Genomic DNA, 23,592 nt, shown 5'->3' on the forward strand with positions numbered 1-23,592 from the left:
TGAAGTGATATTAAATACATTAGAGCTTAATTTTCCAGGAATTACAATGCGTGAGATGGAAAACCATGCGTGAGACAACAATCCAATGAGTGTGTCTCATGCATAATGCGTGAGAGTTGAGGTGTCTGAATAAAGTAATGAAGGCCTCCAACCATACCACTGGGGTTTTCTGCACTGCTAAATTAAGCATAAGAAAGTCTTGTCTTTTGATACTTTTACAAGTTCTATACAGCTGATGTTGAGTGTACCTGCAGCTGTTCTCAAAGGAATAAAATGATCTAATGCAACACACAGTTTGGCACCCGGCTTACAAGATGGCCACCAAAGTTTGATCATCATGTTGTACCATAGTGAACTTAGTGAACACTCACTTGTCAATTAGCTACTAGCTAGAGGACTCCGTAGAACCACTGAGTAATTACCAACTCGCACTTGACTTGGGAGCTCATCCGAGAAGTAGAAGGGAAATAGTCAAGAAGGAGGCGGGAAATCGTCAAGGAACAGTCGAGAAGTGAGAAATATCCGGGAAATAAGAGAGAAATGATGAAGAAACGAGAAATATCCGGGAAGAGAGAAATCAATGAGAAATAACCGAGAAGTGGGAAATTTTTCGAGAATTTCTTCAGAATTTCCCGGGACCGGCCACCGTAATAATCCATAGTTGGGGTCATCTTTGACTGATCAACGATATCGATGACGTATTTTACTGGCTATATATGGTAATATGGTGGGCTGATCATGACCAAGGGCCAGAGGAGGGCGGTCACGTTCACGTGATGCGTATTAAAATCTATTGGATACTGTTTTCGCTGTTGTAGACGCAAAACAAATACACCAAACTGCAGGAAATTCGATGAAAACTTCGATGGATCGATAAACCCCAGTCAACCCCATCAGTTTTAAGCAACAATTCTAATACATTCCTTTACGGAGCACGTGCTCAGGCGAGGGGTCCGCCACGACCTTAAAATCCTGTACGAGATTCCGAATCCCACGAAATTTCAGGCAAGATTCCGGATTCCAAGAAATATTTAAATTACTGAAATCCAATTAACAAAATTAAAATCCTGTACTCAAACAAAATTAATGACACGCTAGCCCTACAGCAATGCGTGGAAAGGTAACAGCTACCTCGAGCTACTCTCTTGGATAGACGATCAGTGCCTCGGACGCTCTCCTCGAATGCCGGCGAGCTCAGACAATGCTGCTCAACTTCGTGTTCAACTTGCACCTAAACGAGCACCTAAACTTCATTAGCTACTCATTGTAGACTTCGCTGTACCTGGGATAGGCTCTGGATTCGCCTTGTGGTTCGCTGTTAATCGGAGACACAACTACAGACTCGGCAAAACTCGAGACTCGACTATTCAGCAGTTCGACTCTACACTCGTGCTCTGTTGAATCCATATAAGCTCTTAAACACCTATATAGACACAGTAAGTTTAAAGCGAAGTGAAATTAACAGCTCAACGCAAGTTATAACAGGCCAACAAGCTTATAGCTGCATCTCGAGCTGCATACCACGAGTTGCACGCTATTAGAATATCCGGAATTATTCGGAAATTCACGGACTTTAATCAACCAAAAGATTCCAGATTCCAAGGCAAGATTCCAGATTTTGTGCGAGATTCCGAGGGATTCCAAATGACTTGTACGGGATTCCAGCCCGTGACGGACCCCTCGTGCTCAGGGGAATGGGTGACCGCGGTGAAGAGGAGAATTGCGCGAGAAGCGATAACGAGGTGACTACGCCCAAGAATGTGACTTTAAAGCGTCCAAGAGGCTCACCAACCTTGTGCACCCCACACAGAGAGCAGAAGAGAGTTCCTTTGCGGGAAATTTTGGCGGCAAGTAATAATCTCGAGCCAGGTGTCCCTGAGCCTAGACGTTTGACGTATACAAATGTTAATGTGAAGGAGAAGTGGTGCAACGATGAACTGAAAACTCTCGTAGAATTCAATCTCTTTCATTCATCTGGTGAGCAATGGCCAACCCATAAGCAGGAAGTATTTTGGAATGGCGCTGGAGATTTTGTGAAGGAAAGATCAGGAAGCTCACAGTGCAGAAGCGGTATGATACTGTATAGTATATGCCTGTATATTTATATTGGTTTTGTTTTAGCAAGTGCTTGTCGCTCTAAAGTAGTTGGATCTCTAATGAAGCTATACAAGACACCAAAATAAGCTGAAACTGCTTATTTTGGCTGCCAGTCATCATCTCAGCCTATATCTACTAAGCGTGTTCGAACACAGTCCTGCAGTACTCAAACTGAATTGCCTGATGCATCAAATGTAGAACATCTCTTTAAAGAGTTACCGCTGGACTCACAATTGCAGCTGCTTTCAAGTTTATTTTCAAGTTTTGTCTCCTCAAAATTTGGTATTTCTGTACCTAATGACTATTTGGAGTACAGTGCAAGTGCAATGGCTAACCTGAGGCATAATGCCCGTTCTAATGTTCTTTATAACCTTGCCAAGGGTTGGGGGACTATGAGAACAGATGCCAGTGATTCTAGGTTTCCTGTCAAGAGGATGCCCATGGGATTGATCGAATATGCAGCCAACTTCTTTTCTCATGACTATTTACAATCAGTAAGTCGGTATTTTGTTGCTCTGTGTATTTAAGTGAAAAACTTTGCAGGTTACATGTCCGTCAGATTATCGTTTGTGGCAACAAACCATGTATTGCAATTTTGGTCAGAAATGGGTCAGACTGCACTCTGGTCCTGTATGTGGAGTAGTACACTCTGTCCAGGAACATGTGAATGAGGATTTTGATGCACACAAGAAGGGAACTATGGAGGTACAGATACGTTTGTAAGATAACACATGGTTTTAAACATGATCCATTTTATTAGGCTCTTGTTAATATTGCTGGAAATTCTGTCAGAACTTTAAGACGGGATTTTGTTGCAAGTGGAATTACTGTCACATCTGATATCCAAGTATGTATGTATTGAAGCAAGTAACAATGTGTATTGCTGTTTTAATGTAATGCATAAATTCATAGATAAATGTAATCGAGGAAGTAGCAAGGTCTCATCCAAATTCATGGTGGTGGCTGAAGGCGGATGGATGTGATCTTAATAAGGGTATAAAAGAATCGGCTAGAATGCAGTGGAGTGGAGATGTAGATCTTAATGATGGTAGCCTCCAAAAGCAGTACGAGAGATACTTAACTAGACTAGGAAATGCTAAAGGTATTGGTCTGAAAGGAGGAAAGCAAGGTGCTTTAAGGGATCTTGAAATAGTTAAGAGTGATATATTGAAAGATCTGCAATATGTTACATCAGGTTAGAAGTTAATAAAAAAAGAAATACCTATTACTTTTACTTTCAGAATTATCTCAAGCCAACGCAGCTTACTCAGAGAAGGTGGAACGAGACGCAAACAGACAGAAGGAAATGGTTCATTTAGCATGGAAAATTAAAGAGCTCAGCGAGTTGAATGATCAAGGAAGATCATTGATTTCAACAATCAATGTTCTCACTGCAAAGCTTGCTGGAGAATGCAATTGGATTGAAGACAACATTCCTAGTCAGCTAAAGAGCATTCGTCAAGAGGTGGCTACATTTATCAAAGGTGTTACCCGGCATCAACGTACTCCTGCGACCCATGTCTTAGTATTCATGATCAGCAATGAAGAGAGGAACAAGAAACCATATGCACTCCCTGTGCAATGTATACCTTATAAAGGTTTATCCGACTTGAAGGTTCGCCAGCTTGCCAACAAAGTAATCCATGAGATGAGTGCTAGAAACATGAAAGTTGCTGGTAAGTGCCCTTGTCTAAGCGTATAGTTGTTTAATTATTGTTGTTGTAGGCTTTACAACGGATGGAGAGTGGAATTCCCTTCGAACAAAAGGGAATACCAGGCCGCTGTCTGTTTTCCAGATTCGGAGTAATGCCCGTGCAAAATATGCCACCACAAAGTCTCCTAAATTGATTGGAATGTTGTCCCCCTTGTGTAAGTCTTTAGTTCGATATTTTGAAACAATAATTAAGTCTTGATAGGTGACAAGAATGGAAATGTTAAAGCTGAGATCCCAAACCCTGCTGTAGATGTAGACCTATTACGTGAAGTGTTATCTTGGAAAAGAGGAGGTGCATCATTTGATGATATTGTAGAACGGCTAAGAATTCGCACTGTACCATCAGGATACGTCCCTCACAGCTGGATAGAAGGTTAGAAAGCATGTGCTACTGTGCTGAACATCAATTATAAGTCATGAATTGTTAGGAAAAGATGAAACCCAACTAGAAAAACTTCGTTCTATAATGGCCCAACTTGAATACAAGTACCAAGTGAACACTTGGCAAGCTAAGGGAGTTCCTTTTAAGGAACGTTTGTATGTCCCAGAAGTGCATCCAGAAACAGGAATGCCATTTTGTGAACGTGAAGATGAAGCTCACATATTTAAGGTACAAGACTAAATACATGCCATGTAAATTATTTGGTAAACTAACCAGCGTATTGGTCAGAGTCTCAGGAAAGGCGGTCCAAGGGAAGCGATGCTGGAGAGGTTTGAAGAAGCACTCCATGACCCTACTGCAAGATTAACATATTTGGCTCTTTCTGGTGTGTATACCATCAAACAATACTACTTTGAATGAGTATTATGAACTCTTGGTATTATTTGCAGGTGTTCGAAAACAATCAGTAGAGGATGTGGAGCGGTTGTTTAGTAAAACTCTGGTAGCGTGGATGGAGAGAAAGGGATATGAATTTGAAGCTAGACACCTTTCAGTCGTTCGCAACTGGAGACGGGCATGTGATGAGAGAGGCCTGCCCAGCACACTGCGTAGCCAGTTTAATTGTAATTTGATGGAGTATATTTTGGATGAACTGATGCCTTGGCATGCCGATGAAGGACTGAGTGATTACAGCCTTCTTGAAGTGAATCGGTAAGTTTAGGCTGTGGTATGGCTAGAATTTAAATTTAATACATTTACAGAAGCATTGATCAAGTCAGAGGATTTAGCCGGGAGACGTTGGTGGCACTTGTAGCGAACATTGAGACAAGGGAGTGGAGGCATCGCTACAATATTGATAATGGTATACCACTAGAGCATCCTCGAGCCAGCACCACGGATGATGTGGAATGCTTTTTTAGTGTACTCAGGGATACCGTTGGTAAAGACTTTACTTTACAGGAGGTAAATACATACCAACCAGTAAAACTGTTTGACAATATATCTTCAGGTTTTCTATGGTTGGAGGAAGGTGACTCAGGAGTTTTTAAAGAGAATGGATCCCAGTCTACCCTTTTATTACCATACATCAACCAACACACGGTTTTATGAGGGAGTCATGCCTGAATTTGACAACAAGCCAGCTAAAAAACCTCAGCCTAAGCGTATCCCCAAGTATGAATTACTGGGCACTAGTGATCGGATCACTATGGCTGTTCGTGGTGCCACATCAGTACGCACCCAGTTTCACAATGTGCCACTAGAACTTCCCCCTCCACCAGGAGTACGTAACTTATTCACCTATGAGCATTCATATTGTAATTCTACATCTACAAAATGACAATACATATCAAGTTAAAGTGCTGCGACAACGAATGACTGTCCGCGACCAATCTCCATTCCTTGTTATTTTGATCCCTGCATACCACCCTGGAGTTTGAAGTAAAGTGTGTATTTGACACAGTCAAACTGAACATTTAGAATCAAGTTGTCATCCATGGCTTTGTGCATCTCATCCAGTATTTCTTGCACCACATATCCAATCCGTTCCCAAGTGCCATTGACATTTGTTACAAATGCTATTGCTTTTGTATCTACTGGATTAAGAGGTTCTTTTTCCAGTTTAACAGGTACGACTGTTCCACTAAGCATTTTCCTTTTTACTAAAGCCAGTGTCTCTTGATATTCATGTTGCTTTAAAGTACCAATACACTTAAACACCACTGAATGAGTGATAGCTGGAATAGCATCAATATCTCCGTCATGAGCATCAGTATCTTTGTCGTGGTCATTGGATTCTTCAGCATCATCATTGAACGAATCAGAACTTTCTTCGTTAGAACTTCATACTTTCATCAAGCCATGACCAGTTCCACATTACGAACGCTTGATCCCCATCATAAAAATCACAGTTTTCAGTGTTCACTGATCTTTCAAACTCTTCTTTCTAATGTTGTGTAAAATGCATGAACATTAATAAATTTGTAACATATTTTGATATTGAGGTTACCTTAATTAAAAATGCATTGTCATAGCTGAATGGTATCTTTGCAACTGCGGGCAAAGGCTTATCCAATAGATCGTATTGCTTTGCAAATCCATCAAAAACCTTCACTTCGCCACTAGATTCCTCTAATTGCAGTTTCACTTGCTGCAAAGTTGGCTTGTAAACCGGAAAACTTGGTACTGTGTACACAAATGTATCGCCTTTGGCCAAGACGGTAATTACAACTTCGATTTTTGGCTCGACTTCAACATCTCTGCTCTCATCTTTGTCAACATCCATCTCCGCTACCGTCGGGGTCCATTTTAATTCCACGTAAGATCACGCGAGACTGTGGAATGCCAGAGAAAATGCAATTAAGGCTTTTTTTCTTGCGGCGCCTAAATCGTGACCACCCTCCTCTGACCAAGGGCCGTCACGAGCTTTTTTTTTTTTTTTTTTTTTTTTGGCCTGAGTGTGGCAGAGTCTGGAGATGTGGTCTTCTCGTTGGCCTGTTGTCTGGTTCTTGCTGTCAGGATTACTAGTGATATGGGACTGTTGTTTTGTTCTACTGAGACCACATTCATTACCTAAAGGAAGATTCCATCACTTTTTCGTTCCATGTAAGTTAATATTTGTAACGGGCTGATGAGCCTGATGTACGTACATGCAAGATTTTGTTACGGGCTGAGAGACTACACAAACGATTAACAGGCCAGTTTGGTTCATGTATTGAGCGAGAAAACCATCGTTACTGATGTATAGAGTCTATACATCAGTAGCGATGCTATAGACGGGTTGCCTTTTTAGGGCGTGTCCTTGTGTAACGCGAGAAAACGCGTGTTTCCGTGTTACGAATGTTGGTCAAGAAGTCAACAAAAAACGCATTGTTAAAAATAGCGTATGGATTCTTTAAAGATACAAAATGTTTTAAAACCGCGCAGTCTATCATTCTGACTAGTAGTGAGGTCTTCCGAAGAATGTTTTCAGTGAGTTTTATCACTTTCCCAAAACCTGAGATTGAGAGGAAATCACCTTCTCTTTCATCCTTAACCTTACACGCTGGATATGTTTGGCTCGAACCTAATACTATAACATACTTTCTGTTCTAAAATCTGCCTAGTACTAGCATGCTAAAATTAACCGAAATGTTTGTTTTCCCCCATTGGCCGTAATACATTTTTGACTTAGTAAACTCAGAAAGTATGCGGTAAGGTTACGGTAAAACAACCACGCCTTAAAAAGGCAACCAATCTATAGGAAAGGTCAAATTATATAAACATTGATTGATCAGGTTTGTCCTCGACCACAACAGTGTTCGCCCTTCAGTACCTAACTGGTAAAGAAGGTAAAAACAACAACAACATGGAAGAGGTGGGTGTGGCAAGGGGATGAAAAGTATGTTTCTCCCTACCACTCCGTAGCCTTGCATGCCCAGACTGCCTTTTCTCTTGTATTTGTGGTCTGGGCATGACACTAACTACTTGGCATGTGCCTTGCTAGAAACATTCTTCTAGAGGCAGTGATGCACCTATCAGTGTTAAGCCCTGCTCCCTTAGGACGGGCAATGTTGGGCTTTAGGAAGGGATCTGAAGTTGAAAATGTGCCTAAGGGTGGGGAGTTTGAGCAAAGTGCTAAGAAGCTCCAACTTGTGGTACGTGATAGAACCAAAGCTCCGTGTCAAATCCTTTCTTTATCGCCGCGTCTTAGTGTTGGGTATAGGTAGGGATTGACTTTCTTCCAGTTCAAATCCCCACCTCCCCGTAGTACTGAGGGGAGTGGGGCTTAATGTTGATAGGTGCATAATAGATAAGCCAATAGCTCCATCAAGTAGCTGAGATTGTGAAATTACTGTGGCTATATTATGTGGGGACAAATCAGAGATGATTGCAGATAGTGGCCAATTAAGAGCACTAAGCTTGATGATATCGTAGTAATGGAGTTCTTATCTGTCTACTTTGTTGGGAGCTAAGTCGTTAGCAAGTTTCTCGGTTTAGCTATGATTAAGATAATAAATTATGAACAAAGGCAATTCTTAGTGGAAAATAAGTTTTGAAAGTCTTAGTAAATTATGCTGTTAATGTTGCTTTGTATAAAACTATGGTTGCTGACAGATGTTAACTAGCTGTCTTCTATTATTGTTCCAATTTGTTAATGCTGTTCAGTAACTTCAAGAAATGCATTTGACACAATTTTCCAGTATTCATCTGTATGTTTGGTGTTCACATGAGTGGCCTCCCAATAGAAGACAGCTACATCTGCTGTATTGCTTTGAATTGTGCCTTGAATTGTGTACCAGGCATTCATTTCTTTTATGTGCTTTTCTCCCATCCACAATGACTTCTGTTGTCACACTGCAGGTTTCAGTATCTATCTATATATCATACAGCAGGTAGTACTGTCATACATTATGGTAGTAGCCAGTAGGGATCATGGTGGTTTGGGCTTAACCTCACCTTTCCTTTAAAACAGCTTGGTAGTATTGGTTAGGCATAGCCAAGCCCATAAATGTCTTCAGAGTGACCTTCAATCCTTCCAACAAGTTTCTATGAAATTTAAACAAAAAGTTTTATGGTGACTGACTAACAAACTGATACTTCGAGCCAAGCAAAACTTGATGTCTTCACTGTTTGATGTTGCCAAGAGTTCATAATATAAAGTAGTAAGAGAGAGTGTCCAACAGGAGTACATTCCAGCAAATACACTGAGTAAGATAGAATACCAACACCTTGGTTTGTACAAACATTACCTTGGTTTGTACAAACGTTTCATCATCTCAACACATATCAACACTTGCCTTCAACCAGTAAATGTGTCGATTGGATCAAAACTTTCAAAAGTCTACTTTTACTCAGTGTGTTTGTACAGGCTATATTGGCAGTTTGACACTCTTCCTTAATATTGTTTATAACACTTTGTGTGGGCGAAATCAAAGGAAAAACTGAGTGTACTTTAAATTTCATAAAGTACACTCTCAGCTGGCCAACAGCTTCATCAACCACAAAGAGTACTTTACTGCACCGCAAAGAGTGCTTTAGTCATTCAATAAAGCACTCTTTGCGGTGCAATAAAGCACTCTTTGTGGGCAATAAAACACAGTTGCCCACGTGTTTTAGTGCAGGCTAATAGCCTGCGGGGCTCACGCCAGTACGACTAATCACCTAAGCCGGTGAAGGCTGATAGCCTCGCCGCGCTGAGTGATCAATCACCTCAGCCAACACAAGTTCTACCACTGGATTGCTTTTATAGACATACCTAAATGCTTCGATGATGGGTGGGAGAATGTAATGTTGCTGTTACGGTTGTTAATGTAAACGGACAAGTCCTGGAGATATCACGGAAATATTTCACCATGTGACTCACAATAAAATCGATTGTGGGTTGTGAGTAAAACCTGCCAAAATACGCGATGAACATCTACCATGCCAAACTATGGTGAAATACGTGTGAGTTACTTTGTTAAACTAGTTTGTGTGCGTTCAGGCTGCTAATAGTTCGTACAACGTGTGCTAATTACAAGTCCTAGTGTATGGTGAAGCTAGTTCCATAAATCATTTAAAGCATAGCCTTGCTCGTGCTATATGAAAAATAAAGTACTCGGCCACATGCCTCGTACTTTATTTTCATATAGCACTCGTGGCTATGCTTTAACCAAGAGTTCATACCCATACAAATATTATGAATTCTTGCTTTAACATATACATATTATAAACTCTTGATGTTGCTTCATCCAGAAATGTTCCCTTTGCCAACCGCAGTACATAAAGCACACACATATAATGGACTTCATTTTGTCCTCTTGTGTCCCAGTTCTTTTCTCTGACAATGCAAGGTGTTGATTCACAATAGTGTGATATGGTTTCCCAGTGGCTGTGTTGACTAGTTGTCACACTTATCGCCATAGCAACCAGATTGATTGCAGAGCTGCTTCTTGTATTGTTCTTTGTTTGTAATACTGTGTTATGGGGAGAACATAGCAGCATAATGGCCATTTAATATTGATTGTTGGGGTAGGCGTTCAGATGCAAATTAATTTTATGGCATGCCTAGTGCCATTCTTTCTTTTGATGCGGTATGTGTGGGTCATATAAAAGTTCCCTTGGTGACTAAATAAAACAAAGTGTTTATATGAGACCAGCCATAATTTGAGGTCTAGTTTTTATGAAAATTGTGACAATGTGAATTCAGTCGTTTATGTATGACAACAATTGTGACTGGATATGCGAAAACCTGACACAATAGCGCATTTTTCGAATTCCTGTTTATTAAATATTTATAAACTGCTTAGCCTAGTACACCTTCTGGCAAAGTTTCAGCCTCATAAGCCGATAACTTTCGGAGTTACAACCTCACGAAGTAGCAACAACAGAAAAATCTAATTGTACAGCAAGTATAGGGAAAGTAAATTGCAGGCGCTTACTAAAACGGTTGTAACTTACAAATAGATTGATGTACTGGGCTGAAATTTTCACCATCGTGTTTGCCATGGATAGGGGAAGCAGTTACTGGGTACGTTTGTCCTTCTATCACCTTTCTTCACTGCATACCAAGGCGAAATTCATGAAGAGAAATCGATCACATATGATTGCTTCAACGTGACATAAACAAATGTTCATAACTGCGTATCCTTGGGTCTACTGCAATGAAGCAAAGATTTTCTAACTCCTCTTGAGTAGGCAAAAAAGATGATATCCAGGCTTTTATTGTTAGTCCCTTCCTTCACTAAGAAAGAGGCATTCAAAAAATTTAAGAGTTTTTTCAATAATATGCAAATATTTCACCCATTGTTTTCAATGCTTCATTATACTGGAAATTTAGGCTTGCGCTATTGTGTCGGGTTTTCGCAGATCCAGTCACAATTATGCACAGTGTTGTTAACTGCCACCAATAGTAATGTTTTTTCTTTTCTCAAGATGTATTGTACTATGAAGTTGACAAGGCTTATGCTGACATTGAAAATGAGTTTGTCTGGGGACAGTCATGGTACGTAAGTATTCACAACATGAGCTATATATATATATATATATATATGGGACATCAATTATTTTAAAGTACACAGTTAATGCGGAACTCACATCACTACAGCCATTTCTTGGTAGCACATCAATGGCTTCTTGTGCTGACTGTCAGGGTTTCCACCCATTACAAAGTGTTAAATACAATGATGCTAAGAAAGTATGAGAAATGCCTCTACAATCATACCAGTAGACAATCACCATGTAGTGGGAGAATTTTTTTTGCAATTTTTATGGTTTAGCTGTTATCCATGAAAATCTCCCCCTTGAAAAACACCCCACTATACGGTAACTGAAAATAAACCAAAATGACCACCTTGCTTCAGTAATTGATAGTCGGTGCACATGCTCAGCAGGTGAAGGCTACCTAACCTCACTTGTTTCTTTACTTTAGATCGCTACTTAAATTCCTTGTATTTTGAGTATAGTGGGCTGTTTTTGAGGAAAAATCCCCACTGAAATTTGCAGAGTACAAATATAAAAATTCCCAAGAAGCAAAAATTTCCCCTCTCAAAAATATTGGATGGTGGCTATCATAGATAGCAGCCAATCCACAAAAATGTCTCCCTTGGATAAATCCACTATACACTATTTCCACGATCTATAAAATTATATACTTGAACTTAAATTTCTGTTTGTATGTACAAAAGCTTCCACACTGGCTAGTAGAGGGGCTACGTTATTTGTGACCGGATCTGCAAAAACCTGACACAATGGGTGAAATACTTGCATATTATTGAAAAAAATTCTGTAAATTTTTAAAAGCCTTTTTCTGTGAAGGAAGGGACTAACAATAAAAACCTTGATATCATCTTATTCGCCTACTCAAAAGGAGTTGACAAACCTTTGTTTCATTGCAGTAGACCCAAGGACATAGTTTTGTTTACGTACGTCATGTCAAAGTGATCATATGTGATCAATCTTTCTTCACAACTTTCACCTTTGTATGCACTGCAAAATAGTGTTGGAGGGAAAACCATACCCAGTAATTGATTCTCCTATTCATGGCAACCATGATGGTGCAAATAGTAACTCTGTACATCATTCGGTTTGTAAGTTACAACTGTTTTAGTAAGTGCCAGTAATTTGTTTTCCCTATAATTATACCAGCTGTACAAATTAATCTTTCTGTTGTTGCTACTTTGTAGGGCTGCAACTCCGAAAGTTATTGACATATGAGCCTGAAACGTTGCCAGAGGGTACTCTTGGCTAAGCAGATTATATAAATATTTGATAAATAGGAATTTGAAAAATGTGCAGTTTTTTGCAGATCTGGTCACATTAATTTTTGTGATGGCAAGACACAGCATGGTGTATACTGTTCACAATAATTGAGTTCTTACAGAATTAAACAGTTGTCGACTATATCTGAACAACTGTTCTATTAGAGTAGTTTAATTCAACTTGGCTGTGGTGCTCTGATAGCTGGTGTATAAAAAGACGAATGCCATGTGTGCTCTTTGCTGATATAGGTTGAACGTGGTTGAAGTATGCTTGCAATTTTTAACCATATACTTGGTGAGATCTGTTGCATACCTTGCAAGTATATTATCATTATCTCTTTATCAGATATTTGCAAGAAGCTCAAAGGCTGTCTTAGTCGGGTTTTTAGTGAGCGTGCTGACATTCTGGAAGACAGTGCTATATATGATTCAGTACACTGAGATATGTAATGGAGGAGATAGGCTGAGTCACGTTGACATAGGTAATGCCATCCTATTTTTCGTAATCCCCAATGGCTTCTGGCTGGTGTTTCCGTTCATCTTGATAATCTACTATGGAAGAAAACTGTCTACTGCCCTTGACTACAGTTGTCAAATGAAGAAAGATTAGATAATTATACAGGTGTTAGCTAGCTATAGACTTTAATTTGTTGTTTTATATTGAAGCATGCATTTGAAACAATAATACATTACATACATTCATACTTCTACCATCTAGCTTGTTTTTTCTTTCAAATTAATGAAACATGTCATGACCAATTCATTGTTCTAGACCCATAAATTTGGGATTGTTTTCTGCATTCTTCAACGTTTAAGTTACATGTTTCAGACTCCCTGTATTTCACAGGCTTTAGCCTTCTCACAGGTCCGTAGTGGGATAGCATTTAATAAAACCCCCTTGATGGCGAGAAGTCAATGATTAAGTAGAGGTTGGATGCAGAGAAGATCACACAGATCCCGGCTGCTATGGCTCTTCTGGCGCATGCCTAGACTGCATGTTGCGGGGGATCAAGTCACCACTGGGTCTGGGATTTTTTCTGCATTCTTCAACATTTTAGTTACATGTTTCAGACTCCCTGTATTTACAGGCTTTTATAGCCTTCTCATAGGTCCCTAGTGGGATAGCATTTAATAAAGACAAGTTTTTGAATTATTGAAATTTTCATGAATTGTGCAAAAACAGCCAAAATTTCTTATATATATGTGTAACCTCACACTTATTCTTGATCATACTTCATGAAGCATGAAAATGTGTCCCCTAACACAAAAATTTAGTTCTAGAGTAGCATTGACTAATCAGAGTGAATCTGAAAGACAAATGACAACTTATATTATGTTACTTTCTTAAAAACAATTATTAGCAATGCTAGCATGCTGTATCTAGACCATGCTAAATCCATACTAGTATAATATACAACTATATAGGGTAAACTATTTTTGGGTTACAATATCTTACATTTTAACTGCCCATTGTCAGCTATACACATTATGTCTTATATTCATAACAGGAAACTAGTGTTGCTACTGCACTACATAGCCAAGATTAGCATGATGCAGTTTACCTATAAGTTCCTCCTTAGTAGCTTGTGGGTGTAGCTATATCCATCTTTGTAGTACCATGGTAACACACTCAGTAGTGGCAGACAAAGTTCTGATATGTTCAATATCACTTTCACTAAGTTCTAATGCATTAGCTAGCCCCTCCCACTCTTCTATTGGAAACTTTACCTGGATGAGGGCAAACATCGCATCTAACATGTCTGGTTTCTGGCTAGTGACTAGTTCTTTAGGTGGTTCACATACAGGACAAGTTAGTTCATTAGCAAACTTGTATAATTCCATTGCCTCTACCAGTTTGGCTGTGACATCCTTGTGTCCTGAATGTTCTGTCTCCTTGTTTAGACAGCACAACAGCTTCTGCAGAACTCCAGTTCCTTTGTGTCTTAAATTCTTTAGAAGTTCTTGAGCCCTTTCAGATGATGGGGTCAACTGATATAGGAAATTATAAGCTTCAGCATCAGTTAACATTTGGTGGACTTGTAAATAAGGGTACAATGTCTCCAAACTAATTGATTGTATGAATTCAACAGCTATGTGATTGAGAACTTTACTTATGATATCTAAAACACAACAATATTCATTCACTTGATGATCCAAAATAATATACATACCAAACTCTTCAGGGGTTCCACAATCCGTTAGTACAGTTGTTTTCTGAAAAGTCTGAATGGTCAATGCAGGTTTTCCTGTAGCTGGTGTTTCTTTAACACTGTCTAAAAGTAATGACAAAACTATGACAAAACTTCAATTATGCAATCTCCATATCGATAGGTTCAGAAGTGGATAAACGCTTTAGTGATTTTGCAGTAATCACACCAACATTGCTGATGTGATCATCAGTTTCAGTAACAGATGGTTGACTAACTGAAGTCTCTTCTTGTACAAACATTCTCCCATCTCTACCAGCAGGAGCAGAGACTACACTGTGTGGATTAGCTGACTCAAGGGATGAAGTGGTTGAAACAACAACTTGTTGAGGAGCTGAGAAGCCATTGCTACCCTGACATTGCTGATCTTTTTTACGTTCTTCCTCTTCAAAGTTACCAGCACCAGTGACCATGCTACTACCAGGCAGTTGAAATGACTTCTGGTGACTGGGGGTTAAGCCTTCCTCCTTAGTAATAGGTGTTTGACCACTGATCAGTTTGTCTATAAAATAAATACATCACAATGAATTACCATATTGGGGTTAATGCAGAGTAACTAAATCGTGCAAGAGCACACAGAGCTCAGATTAGGGTAATGAATGGATGCAGCATAAAAAGTTTTGTCAGGTAAACTCCAATTGAAAGAGTTAATTTAACTTATAGGTACAGGTCTTTTACTGCTTTTGTAAATGTGTCCAATAATTTTCAGTGGCATATATCTGCTACAGCTACCCTGTTTTCTTAGTTTCTACCTTATAAATGTGAGCTACAAAGCAACATGAATAGACTATACACCCAGGTGAAGAAGTCAAAACTGAACTCAACCCTATCGTTAAATGATATTTGCCACAATGATATCTTTCACTATCTGAATGAAGGTGAGTTCAAGGCTGGCCCAGCACACCCTGCAACCTATCTTGCCTCAGTGACTTACCTTCATACAGACAGTATGCTTGATAATTGAGTTATTAAGGATGACTGCCATACGAGTAGAAAAGAATATAATTTTGTATTGCTGCTATATAATAGCTAGCATTTTTGGTACTGCTAAGATGTTTAGAAAATATAAAATCAGTGGCAGATCTATAGGATTTTGAAAAGGGGTTTCTGTAGCTATAGCTAGTTACAAAATAGGTCATGGCCTGAGAACGTAGAGGCTCTGAGGTTAGTTGAAAATCACAATAGAAAAATCCAGTGCTTTTAAAACTATCTAACTGTAGTGAAAAGTTATGACTATGCCACAGTTGTGATTGCTCTATTAGAGTAGTTACTTGATTGTTCTATTAGAGTATCTTGATTGTTATATGCAGTGGCAGGTAAAAAGTATAGAGTGTTGCTGAAGGTTTAATAGCTACTAGTTTAATGCACTTTCATGCATGCTACACTGAAACGCAGTGGTAGAATAGTATTTTATGTGATAAGAGTACTTGCTTGGGCAAACTGAGATCAAACGAATAAGAGCGCGATTATTTCCATACAACACTAAAGGAAAATACAGTACTGGTGATCACGTGTGTAACATTTTAATTGTCAGAAGTAGCCAAAGCGATGCTATCTGTTTGTTTTATGACCAAACTTGTACTACACAGACACTTCAAGTACCGATTGTCTGATGGCTGAAAGCTGACATGGTTCAAGTCTACAAAATGAACACTCCGAACAAAGACAACTAGAAAGCACTTAAAGCCAGTGTTGTAAGTGGGCCAGGTCAAGTGGGTCTTATCCACTTTACTGAACATCTGGGTCTGACCTGGGCGAATTTTTTTTAGAAAATTTTTCGACTTATGGAATACAAAAATAACTGGAGTTAGTATGCAACATTGAATGTGTTTGTGGTTCATGCCACGTGATGTATGCAGAATAGTGACAAGACTGGACAACAAGAACCGACATGACCACGTTCTTTGCGAGGTTCTTATTGGCTGATGGATGATTGCAGCCGGAATATAAAGTGACGCCACTTAATCGCCCGGCGCTTACCAAGGTGCGTACTATACGACATAGCTACACTGAATTGTACTGTACACCTTTAAACTCTCGGTTTCTGTGGACCCTATTTCTTCCTTCTAAATAAGGAGAACAACCTCATATCAGCTGGGCCCAAAATGTCATTATAGAGAGTTTCAATTGTGTTGCTGTGTTATTTCAAATCATTGCTGATAATATTGTGGTAGTAATCAGAATGCATGTTGTATTTAAGACTCTTGCACATTTCATTGTTCATTTAATTTGTAACAAGGGGATGGCACTCCAATATATTCTATACTCTGATCTTAGTAAGCAGAAATGTCAAGGTAGGAATTTGCCATTGGTCAAACAACAAGCACAGGTAATAAAGCATATTTATATATATATATATACATACCACCATCAGTGCTTTTAGAATTGCAACTACCTAGCTAGCAAAGCTAATAGTAAACATGAGTATAATTTCACAAAAATAGACCATAAGATTATTGTAATGTTTAGTGAAAGTCAATCTCATTTTTTTTCATTTTGACTGAGCATGAAGACTGGAGCGCTACCCCCTTCTAAAGGGAAGTACATTAATGGAATACTATAACAAGTTGCATAATGGAAGTTGCTAGCAATAAAAAACATTGGACCCCGACAGGCAATTTTCAACCAAGGGGTATTGAAATTGTGTACATATGAATGATTTATAGATTTCCACTTAGTGATTAATAGATTGCCCCTGTGTTTTACAGAGTGTGTGATTTTTGATGATCATCGCTACAGTGCTTGAAACAAACATTGTAAATGCATGAATAGTTGTTGGCAGAAATTACACCCAAGTACAGTGAGACCAGTCGAATCAGGTCACCTGTTTACACTGACCAGTACAAACAACATCAAATAATATGTAATTTGTCTACAGAATGATGAGCCACCTGATTACTGTGGCCAGAAAATGTAAATGTGACCAGATTAGGCAGGGTTTGCTGTGCTTGTTAAAATAATGTGATGCAATGTTGTCTTAAGAATGAGGCTGTGACATGCTCACGTAATACGTAAGTTATGACTACAAGCAGACCAGTTGTTAGGTTGTTAGAAAAGCTCAGAGTGCTTGATTATGAGTCAAACCTACTTTGTAGAGTTATGCAAAAAAAGAACACATTTATTACTATGGTTTTGAGTCATACATTGTTCAATATTTACGTACCGTATGTTTACATGTAATAGTTGTATAACACGGGCATGAGGGCTTTTCCTGATATGTATGCCAGATTTCCCAAGGGTTGCACATGAGTAGTTGTAATATGTTGCATGGGTGGAAATCACTTACATGATTTCTGATTTGTAGAAAACGTGTTGACCAACTACTTGCAAAGTGAATACAATTGAGGTAAGTAATTGTGAAAAGATATGATAACTAAACTGGGTCAGGTCATTCAGACCACATTTTGTCCAGGTCATTCCCACTTATCGGTAGGTATGCACGATCCATGTCTAATGCAATAGATTTACATGGAGCCATGCAATTCTTTGATATACAAATCAATGTAATTATATAAATGCAGATATTGCTAGTCTTCCAGCTTTTTTGTATCAGCCATGCCCACTTACTGATAACATGTGATATTGTGTGTAGACATAGAACAATGCTAGGGGGTGATAAAGTTTGTCTATGTACAAAGTCATACCTATTGCTTTGTAGACTTACTTGAATTATGCCCACTGACTGATCACTACTATAAAATTACTGTACCTGTGTAGTTGTTGTATAGCTACTTGTTAAGTAAGTGGAGCATCCAAATGTAGTTCTTGGGTCATGCGTCATTTTAATTTATTTCAGGTTAGTGGTTTATCGGGGTCAGCAAAAGTGACACAGTTTCAATGCTGACTGTGACACACTATTATGCATGCATACATGTGATAAACAGTAGAACCTCTCTTAACAGACTCCCTGAATTCAGAACGCAATAGAAAATACCTCCATAATAAGGACAAAAATTGTGGTCCCAACAGGTTCTGGTTAATACATTTTTTATCTCCGAAAGAGGAAAACCTTTATATTACAGCAAAAAGCTACCAAAAATCTTGGTCCTGAATTGTCCATTATAGAGAGGTTCCACTGTACCATACGACAGAAAAATTTGACGAATCCAATTCTCCAGCTTAGCTAAGCACCTCTAAAATTTTAGAAGTTACAGGTCTCACCTGCTATTACACATGTAAACTCATGCCTGCTTCTTACTACACTTGTGATGATGTTCGAATTTATTATCTGTTCTGCTATTCAAAGACACCATGTGTATGAGCATGGACACCTTGATACGTACCTATAAGTACTGCAAAATAGACATTCTTGATGTAGGTTAAAAGTGCAGTGTCTCACTTCACACCTTGATCTTGAATTGCTGCTACATGCAAAAGCACACAAAAAGTTTATACAAACAGAGGTGCGTGTTCAGTAGAACTTCTTATTAAATATTGATAACATAAACAATTTGTCAAATTTTCTGCATCAAATTTCCTGTTGTATGGTATATACTTTAGTGAAGTTTCATTAATTGCTGCACATAGTTATCTTGATGAGTGTTTATTAGCTACTGCTTAATTTTACACTGGTAACTCATCATACAAACCCTAGAGTTACTGGTATGTGCAAGTACGTCACACTTATACCATCCCCATGAAGTTATGTAGCCTCGGAAATGTGCTGCATGGTTTGTAGTCAACAAGACTATTTTAAAAATGATGTCATTCATGTGCTAAATATTGTTCACTACTTTGATGTTATCTTTTTCATGCTATATACTGTAGGAGCAGCTCTCTCTCAACAAAGCCAATTTGACTGCAGTACAGAGCACTAACTTGAAAAAGTTTTGCAACAATATTTCTTCTCAATGCTGTGTAATTAGAAATAGAACCATAAACACCTGTAATATAATTGGTTATTATTCAGTGGCAGTGTAGCCACGAGCTTAGCATTTATGTACAAAATTCACACTTTACTATACGTTTGCATATATGCTGATTAGTTATGAGAGGGTACTGAAGGCATTAACATCACCATAAGCAGTTCCTGTGTACCGTGCCAGAGTATGTCTTGTATTTTACTAGTTACACACAGTGATGTCCCATTGTACTGCCAAAGATCTCTATAGTGGCTACTGTTGAATAAATACTCTTTGAGTCAGAACCTAACTCTTTCACTTGTGAGGGATGAAGAGATGACACCTATGCAGGCACAACAGTGGATGTTGTAAATGAAATAAAATACATACAGTATATGTTTGTTCAACTTGATTAGCTGTTTCACTCTGAAGAGTGGGGTCATAATGAGTGCAAATATATGTGACCTGGTCTGCGAAAAGGGGTCTTATAGCCTTTTCAATTGTATGTACTTGGCAACCTGTAACTTGACATGTGAATGTGGTATCACCCTGAACTTTAGTCCCCTTATACCCCTAACATAGTACTATTGCTCGGTGTAATATGAAGGTAATAGGTTGAAAACATGAGGAGTTATGATTAGTCAAACCTGACATTTTGGAAAGGCTATGAGACCCCTTTTCACAGACTGGGTCACATATATAGAAGAAAGGCATGGTCTCACATTTTGCTTGCAGCTGTATTGTGCTTTTGAGTTGGTTTTTAGAAGATGGAGGTAAACAGTATTGGAAGAATGACATTTGTGCTTAAACAGGTATTCAAGCTTTATTTTTACTTGAGAGAATTTATTTTCATGCTTCAATCTGTTGTTGGTTGGACCCACGAAGCAACTATATTAAAGTACATAAAAATTAAGTATTTAAATTGATTCTCAGTTAAGGCACATCACTCCCGTGTCATGAAATTCCTGTGACAAGGTGGTGTTGCACATATACTCACTGTATGTCGATCTGTGACCATGGTCAAAGTTTTGACCTGCCAAAATTTTGCTTTGACCTGTGACTAAGAGCCTTTTTCAATTTTTGACCAGTGACTTAGCAACAGTATTTCAGTACTTTTGATTGTGGGTTGGAAATTTTCACTGTTGACTTGGCATGAATTTGGTGGCCTTGACCTTTAACTTAGACCACGGTTGCAGATCTGCCTACAGTGAGTGCCTGTGTGTCACCCCCTTGCTGAGATAGAGATATACATTATTGCGAGGCATTGTCCAGAATGTCTAGGACTGAGGTAGATGCTATATTATTTATCTATGATATTAACAAGTCAGTCCAACACAGAAAATTGTCATCAGTGCAGAGACCCAGTGTCTTTTACAGGAATTAAGGGTCATTTGACTGAATAAAATTAGTGTCTGTGTGTCATCCTGCCACAGATAGTAAACGAAAACTTACGTGCCCTCCAGTAGCTAAATATGGTCCTGCCACTAGGTCAAGATATTCCACTTCAAAATCCTAAATGTTGTAGCGCCCACCTTGGTGGTCCATGGATGTTGTCACCTTATGCGATCATCCATCAGCCGTGATCATTCGACAATTCGAATGTTGACACGATGATTCAGAGGCATTATGAGGTGGTAGTCTCGAGGGTAGTCTTATCATTACATCACGTGGTACAATCCACTCAATGTTGCATACTAACTCTGGTTATTTCATTAGTCGAAAATTTTTCTAAGTCCAAAGTGGTTCCAAAAAAAAAAACTCGCCTGACCCGGATGAGATCATGTCTGACTATAAGTTAACAAGCTTGATTGTATTGCTTGAAATGCAGTTGTAAACACTCAAGAAATGTATGTGGAGCCACTACCAATATCATTAATGTTGGAATGGATGGATGATGAGGTCCTACTATGATCTGTATGTAATCATACCAACTTCATTAAAATGTCACATACCTGTATCAACTTTAAGGTAAACACTCACAATACTATAGATCTGAACACTTTATTTCCGTATATGTGACCGGATTTCATATAACAAGGCTTCCACACACACAAAATCAAACTTACGTTTTTACCAGAAATGGATTGCTGGTCTAATTTCCACACTGTACTTCCTTCAGGACTGGCAAGTCTGGTTTCTGTAGCAGCTTTCTTCCGACCCTGTCAAAGCCACGAGTGGGAGATTGGTGCCATTAAATGGCCATGGCTTTGTGATAATGGTGTGTAGTGAGCTGGGACTTCAGAGAGCTCGCCAATAGTGTTCTCAGTCAATTTGGAGTGATTTGAGGGCCATGGAGAGCCCAAACTTGGCCTCTGGATTCCAATCATCTTCTTACTTCATTTTATACCCCTATATTAAGCCCACCCACCCACCACCCACCACCCTCCCACCACCCTATTACTGCCACCTGTAATATTATTACCCGTTCGAAAAAAGCTGCCCAAAACAGGGCAAATTTTGGGTATCAGAAATGTATACCCCACTCAGTGATAGCTAGTAAATAGATGAATAATTGGTGCAAATTTTGTTTGCACAGCTGTAGGCACTGGGAAGTTATTACACAATGATTCCTTAAAATCGCCATATCTCCTAACGAAGCTTTGTGCGTCGAAGCCTTGTTTTGTCAAATTCAGTCACATATCATTGACTTATTACATTCATACCAACAAGTATATGTTCCACTGATATCACTAGTTACATTTGATATGATCAACGTTGATCTCACTTGATCAAGCTCATTGATTCCATACTCAGTAATCATTGTGTAATGACTGGTGTTGTGTGTTATTGGTACATCATTCAAGCTCCACCTTGTAATGGTTATGGTTGGATCAAATATGACATTGTATACGCAACTGAATCTGGTAGACTGGCCTATATTGAGGCTTACATTTTGTTTGTCAGGTAAACCAATGATTGTAGGAGTCTTGTACACTTCTATATTGATAACAATATTAATTAAGAACAATATATATATATATATATATATTTAACTACCTATAGCCTTACTCATAATGCTGTCTCCTGCAGTAAATCCTATCACATTTTCTTGTCTTGCTTCTGCACTGATTAACTTAGTATCTGACTGTGATCAAGCGTTACTGACTTTATCATAATAGAAATGTAAAATTGACAGCAATCCAAATTGTTATTAACAACAATTGCAACACATTTGTTCAATGTAACATCATATCCTTCCTGCCTGTTCTGCATCTGGGAAAATGTATAGTGGATCTTTATTTGAAACTTTAACAATCCAGAATGCCTTTACGCCATCAATCTCATAATCTCCTTTATAGGTAGAATTAACAGTTATGGTTTGTCCTTCCACTGCAAATACTTTTGGGAGAGGAGGGATCAACAATGGAGGAAGTACAGTAGCTTTCAAACAAGAAATTAAAGTGTATCTAAAAGTATGTATATATTACAGGGACGATCCAGGGGCTGGCAGGGGGAGGGGCATAAACAGGCTGAGTTGTAGGTGGGTGGGGAAAGCCAGATTCTCTTGTTAGTTGCTGGATTTTTGAAGCAGCAAATAATCACCACTTAGTAGTGTCTCACTGTTGATTTTTGACATTTTGGCTTTTGCAGATGGTTGTGGAGTCTTAAAAGTTGTATAAAAGGCTATGAATCTCTTAAACAACACGATAATTATTTTAGCAGCGCGTAGTACGCACGAAGGTGTTGGGGGCAATTTCACAGCTAGTTTGATTTTTGTTTGCTTTGATTCAAGTGAATTTGTAATAAATTATTATTATTTATTACAGGTAATTTATAAGGCTAAACAGCCTGTTACACCTGATCAACAGGTAAAAAAGTACAAGTAGACTATAATTACATACATTTATTATTTATTTATTTTATTTTTATTTTATTTAATCAGGGAAAATAGCATCAGCCAAAAAAGCTGTTTTTCAACTATGCCCTGAGAACACAAATGCAATATGAGTAACTTACAGTACATACATACATACACAAAATGAAGTTACAACATGCAATACAATTTCTTAAATTCTGACACAGTTTTAGCACCATAAAGTGCTGGTGGTAATCTGTTCCAGATGGCTGTGCCCCTGTAGGCCAATGACCGTTTGCCAAAATTAGTTTGAACACTGGGAACATATAACCTGTG

General features: G+C 38.7%; 2 protein-coding genes and 2 long non-coding RNA genes across 5 annotated transcripts; 3 read left to right on the forward strand and 1 right to left on the reverse strand.

Moving 5' to 3' along the window:
* Positions 1–757: 757 nt before the first annotated feature.
* LOC136238720 (uncharacterized) lies at positions 758–6,231 on the forward strand. 2 transcript variants are annotated; one of them, XM_066029282.1, is made up of 14 exons: positions 758–944; positions 1,691–2,070; positions 2,122–2,591; positions 2,641–2,802; positions 2,858–2,944; positions 3,010–3,292; positions 3,339–3,773; positions 3,823–3,966; positions 4,014–4,184; positions 4,240–4,421; positions 4,470–4,578; positions 4,643–4,904; positions 4,955–5,156; positions 5,203–6,231. In XM_066029282.1, the coding sequence occupies exons 3-14, from the start codon at positions 2,424–2,426 to the stop codon at positions 5,530–5,532; spliced, it is 2,535 nt and encodes an 844-aa protein (XP_065885354.1). In that variant the 5' UTR covers positions 758–944; positions 1,691–2,070; positions 2,122–2,423; the 3' UTR covers positions 5,533–6,231. The 2 variants fall into 2 exon arrangements, with proteins under 2 accessions (XP_065885354.1, XP_065885353.1); XM_066029281.1 differs by lacking the exon at positions 758–944 and having other exon boundaries at positions 979–2,070.
* A 380-nt stretch (positions 6,232–6,611) lies between these two features.
* Positions 6,612–13,171, forward strand: LOC136238721 (uncharacterized). Its single transcript, XM_066029283.1, has 4 exons — positions 6,612–6,797; positions 11,088–11,157; positions 12,662–12,707; positions 12,759–13,171. The coding sequence occupies exons 1-4, from the start codon at positions 6,668–6,670 to the stop codon at positions 13,020–13,022; spliced, it is 510 nt and encodes a 169-aa protein (XP_065885355.1). The 5' UTR covers positions 6,612–6,667; the 3' UTR covers positions 13,023–13,171.
* A 3,279-nt stretch (positions 13,172–16,450) lies between these two features.
* Positions 16,451–19,757, forward strand: LOC136239511 (uncharacterized). The gene is made up of 3 exons (XR_010693498.1): positions 16,451–16,603; positions 17,924–17,965; positions 19,387–19,757. It is a non-coding gene; the product is annotated as an uncharacterized lncRNA (long non-coding RNA).
* On the reverse strand, positions 19,469–21,782 carry LOC136239512 (uncharacterized). Its single transcript, XR_010693499.1, has 3 exons — positions 20,993–21,782; positions 20,913–20,944; positions 19,469–19,803 (listed from the first exon to the last, which is right to left on the reverse strand). It is a non-coding gene; the product is annotated as an uncharacterized lncRNA (long non-coding RNA).
* Positions 21,783–23,592: the final 1,810 nt, after the last annotated feature.

This window comes from Dysidea avara, chromosome 11 (genome assembly GCF_963678975.1).
Source record: "Dysidea avara chromosome 11, odDysAvar1.4, whole genome shotgun sequence".
Lineage (NCBI taxonomy): Eukaryota > Metazoa > Porifera > Demospongiae > Dictyoceratida > Dysideidae > Dysidea > Dysidea avara.